At 39.9% G+C, this 4,122-nt stretch overlaps 1 protein-coding gene across 1 annotated transcript in view; it reads left to right on the top strand.

Annotated features, from left to right (window-relative positions):
* The window catches only part of LOC107295803 (protein FAM13A-like), a gene marked incomplete at its 3' end in the record, with an annotated part of 10,418 nt that overhangs the window by 2,991 nt on the left and 3,305 nt on the right, over nt 1-4,122 (top strand). Inside the window, exon 2 of the mRNA XM_015825131.1 lies at nt 2,813-3,022. Coding sequence (XP_015680617.1) covers nt 2,813-3,022 — 210 coding nt within the window. The remainder of the gene's footprint in view (nt 1-2,812; nt 3,023-4,122) is intronic.

Below are 4,122 nucleotides of genomic sequence, written 5' to 3'. Positions count from 1 at the left end.
TGTTTACTTCTGGTTTTTGGCAACCCTTCCCCGTAGCAAACAATGGGTTCACTTAATGATTGTGGATTCACTTAGCAACTATGATTTGCTTAAGAACCACTGTAAAAACATTGTAATATTGTGCTGGTCAGGTGATGACCTGCTGATGACAGTCACAACTTAACCAGGTGTGATGGGCAGGCTCTGTTTTACAATATCTTTGTAAAAACCTGGCATTTACTTCCAGTTTTCAGCAAAACTTGCCCATAGCAAACCATTGGTTCCCTTAATGACCCCCATAAAAAAGGTCATAAAATTGAGTTGGTCATGTGGGTGACCCAATTTATGACCGTCACAACTTACGACTGTAATTGGTAGACTCCATTACGGTCATTAGTCAAAGGTTACCTATATGTAGAACAACAATTATAAGGTTCCCCTTACAACTTAGATATTTAGATGACTAACATTGAGAAAATCATGATTGATAAGAATGGATTGAATATAAAGGGGAAATTAAGCTTAAACAAAAACCACAAAAATGGGATGCATGGTGAACTAATGAGATGATTTCTATAAGAATAATATAAGCTGATGATAAGTTATCATTGTCTGTACAAACATGAAAAAATGTTTATATTTAATCATTTATACATTGAAAATATTAAGGATTATATCTGTTTAAGGTTGAAGAAGGAGAATACAATTGGGAGAAGGGAAGATCAACGAAATATGTTATTAATTAATATACTAATTATGGAATTATCAAAATCAATCATTATTGACTGTTGATTATTATTGTCTTTTTCTTTTCAAATATATAAACCAAGACAACACGCTGTACACCAGGCACTGGAGATTGTTATTGTAAAAAACCAATAAAATATTTTTTTAAAAAAACCAATTGTAAGGTTCCCCTGTTGCCTGTGAATATTGGGAGTTGCATGGCCAGGACACGTCAAATATACAAACTTAGGAAACCAGGGATAAGGATAAGGATTCCCAAAGAATCAATACTCATATGGCACAACCTTAACTAAGTTTAAGAACTGGAGGAGGGGGAGTATTGAAACCAGGGTCATGGAAACAATGTGTTCCATACTGCAGTTCCAACATTTCCTACACAGCTTTTCAGACAGAATTCTAGATTTGCAATGCCGACACGTCTGAATGGTGTCAGGTTAAAAAAGACTGAAATCAAACTTGTTTCTCTACAACAGTGGTTCTCAACCTGTGGGTCGGGACCCCATTTGGGGTCGATCGACCATTTCATGGGGGTCGCCAAGCAAGGCTGTCCGCCATTTTTTTTGTCCGCCATTTTTCCCCCTTTTTCCGGCGGGTGCCTTACCTCCCTGAGCTGGGCCAGCTGGTGGTCGGCCTGCTCTGTCTCTGCCACTTGCCAGCTATGCCTCGGCTGGCGCAGGGGGCGGAACCACGCATGCGTGGCGCTCCCGGGCAGGGAAAGTCCTCGACTTACGACTGGTTGGGTAGTCCTCGACTTAAGACCGGTTTATCCTCGACTTACGACCGGTTTAGTCCTTGATTTACGACCGGTTTAGTCCTCAACTTACAACCGGTTGGGGTCGCGGCATTAAAAAGGTTGAAAACCACTGCTGTACAATATTTTCATGTTGTCCAGCAGATGGCAGTCTGGGATTTCTGTGCATTCTGTGTATTATTATTATTATTTTGACTCTGCAACAGTTAGCATATTTAACAGCTTCTAACACCAACATTGTTAGAAGGGAAATTATAATCATACTCAAATGGCTGATGGAATGGAATTGAGAGATTGTAGCTGACTTAATGAAGGTGTAAGTCAGGTGGGATTTCAACACTGGATTTTGCATCTTAGATGCTGTTCTTAACTCTGTCCTCTGCTCCAGGATGTTGTACAATAAATATATAACTTCTGGCTACAGAAGTTTCAAGCACTTTTCTCAGAGCTCTAGAGAGCAATGTATTTGGGGATATTCCTCTTTCCCTTAGCTGTACAGGTAGTCCTCGCCTTACAACCAAGATTTCTGTTGTTAAGCAAGGCAGTTAATTGAGTTGCGCCCAATTTCATGACATTTTTGCCATGTTGTTAAGCGAATCACTGCAGCTGTTAAGCAAATTCGGCTTCCCTTTTGCAGAAGCCAGCTGGGAAGATCACAAATGTCCATCACATGACTTTGGGAAGCTTCAGTTGTTAAAAATATATGCGGGTTGCCAAGTGTTCAAATTTTGATCACATGACAGTGAGGATGCTGCATTGGTTGTAAGTGCAATGGCCAGTCGTAAATCACTCTTTCCAGTGGAACGGTGACTAAGTGAATGGCTGTAAATCAAGGACTACCTGTAGTTCTTTTGGAGATCCAGGCCAATGGGAAAGAAGCTGCTTTCTTTGAAGGATCATTTCCTAACCCTGAACATTAGTGAGCAAACTTGTAGTATTGTCTGTTCTCACTATGTTGACTTCCTGTGTGCAGTTTTTTACCAATGGGACTTTAAAAAATGCAACTATGCATCCTCACTGGCCAACCTTTTCATGCAGCAGTGAGAAACGATGGCCCCTTTATGACCTGTGGACTTCAACTCCCAAATTCCTGAGCCAGCCATGCTTCCATGCTGGCTCAGGAATTCTGGGAGTTGAAGTCCACAAGTCATAAAGGGGCCATCGTTTCCCACCCCCGCTTTATGTATAGCCTGGACCTCAGTTTCCTGATCCATAAAGGTGGAGAGCAGCTGGTTTTATAAGTTTTGCCATCATTTGTTCTATCCACATATTTTTTTTAACGCAGGCCAGGAAATCTGCCAACGGTTTTGTCTCGTTTCATGTGTGTAATTACAGGTCTGGAGCAGGAAGGCCTTTTCAGGGTGAATGGTAACCTGAAAACAGTGGAACAGCTGCGTCTGAAGTACGAGGGTGGAGATCAAGTAGATCTTGCCGCAGAGGCTGACGTAAGCGCAGCAGCCAGTTTGCTAAAGTTATTTCTACGGGAGCTGCCAGATCGGGTGATCCCTTCTGCCCTTTACCCCAAATTCATCCAGCTTTATCAAGGTGATGATTTCTCATCAAAATACATCCTTATTGTGTGGTCTGCTACTTTTACAGGTTTTTTTTTTAATAATATTTTTCATTGCTTCTGACAGGAGAAATGCCATTATTTTTTAGAAACCCTTTTACAGAAATGCTGTGACATATTCATCACCTGTAATACTTCATATTCACATGAAAACAAAAATTACACGGGTGAATAAGTCTACCCTATACAGTATGTGGAACTTTAATTAAATAGAGTGATTGCTTTGGAACAGCTTACTTTGATTATTGCAGATTAAGAAGCCTAGTAGCTCCATGGCAGAAGCAGATAAATTGTATTTCGAAGACTGTAAGTGAGTTCCCTTGTATTTTAATGTAGGCTTGAAATATCTGCTTTGGAGAATTAAATCTGTTTTTGTGTATTCTATATGCTAGGTGAACTAATTTGTTCACTTTACTCACACTTCACATTAAGCTATGATTTCTTATTAAAGTTTTTTGAATATTCCACAATTGGCTGGTTTACACAGCTTTGTAAGCAATAAAACATAACTTAGAAAATTGAGTTAGTGAGCCACATAACATGCTAAACTGAAAAAGTCCAATTGTATTACAGCTTTCTACAGCATGTATACTTTTTTGATGTTCTAAACCAGGGGTCCTCAAATTTGTCTACTTTATAACTTGTGGACTTCAACTCCTAGAATTCCCTAGCCAGCATGAAGTCCACAAGTCTTAAAGTGGCCAGGTTTGAGGACCCCTGTTCTAAACCATGCTTGATTTTAACCATGGCTGACCATAGTGACATGATTCTGATGCACAATCTATTATTTATCACCTGGAACGGCTGCTAAGCCCAAACCAGACCAGTCACATAAAGGCATAGCTAGATGTTTCCGTGTAGAAAGCATTAAACTAATCTTTATTTTTCTACCCATGGAGAATTATAAAGAACCTGCGGTTTAATTAAAACTAGTACATTTGAACACAGATTCTTCATCCTCACTTTAATAGAGCAAAATATGTCATTGCTTAGTGAATCCTCTTTCAATCTTCCTTCCTTCCTTCCTTCCTTCCTTCCTTCCTTCCTTCCTTCCTTCCTTCCTTCCTTCCTTCCT

Source organism: Protobothrops mucrosquamatus, unplaced genomic scaffold, assembly GCF_001527695.2.
Source record: "Protobothrops mucrosquamatus isolate PMUCROS unplaced genomic scaffold, P.Mucros_1.0 scaffold2503, whole genome shotgun sequence".
In the NCBI taxonomy this organism is placed as follows: Eukaryota; Metazoa; Chordata; class Lepidosauria; order Squamata; family Viperidae; genus Protobothrops; species Protobothrops mucrosquamatus.
The sequence above is the reverse complement of the archived record's forward strand: the minus strand, read 5'-3'. Positions and strand labels throughout refer to the sequence as shown.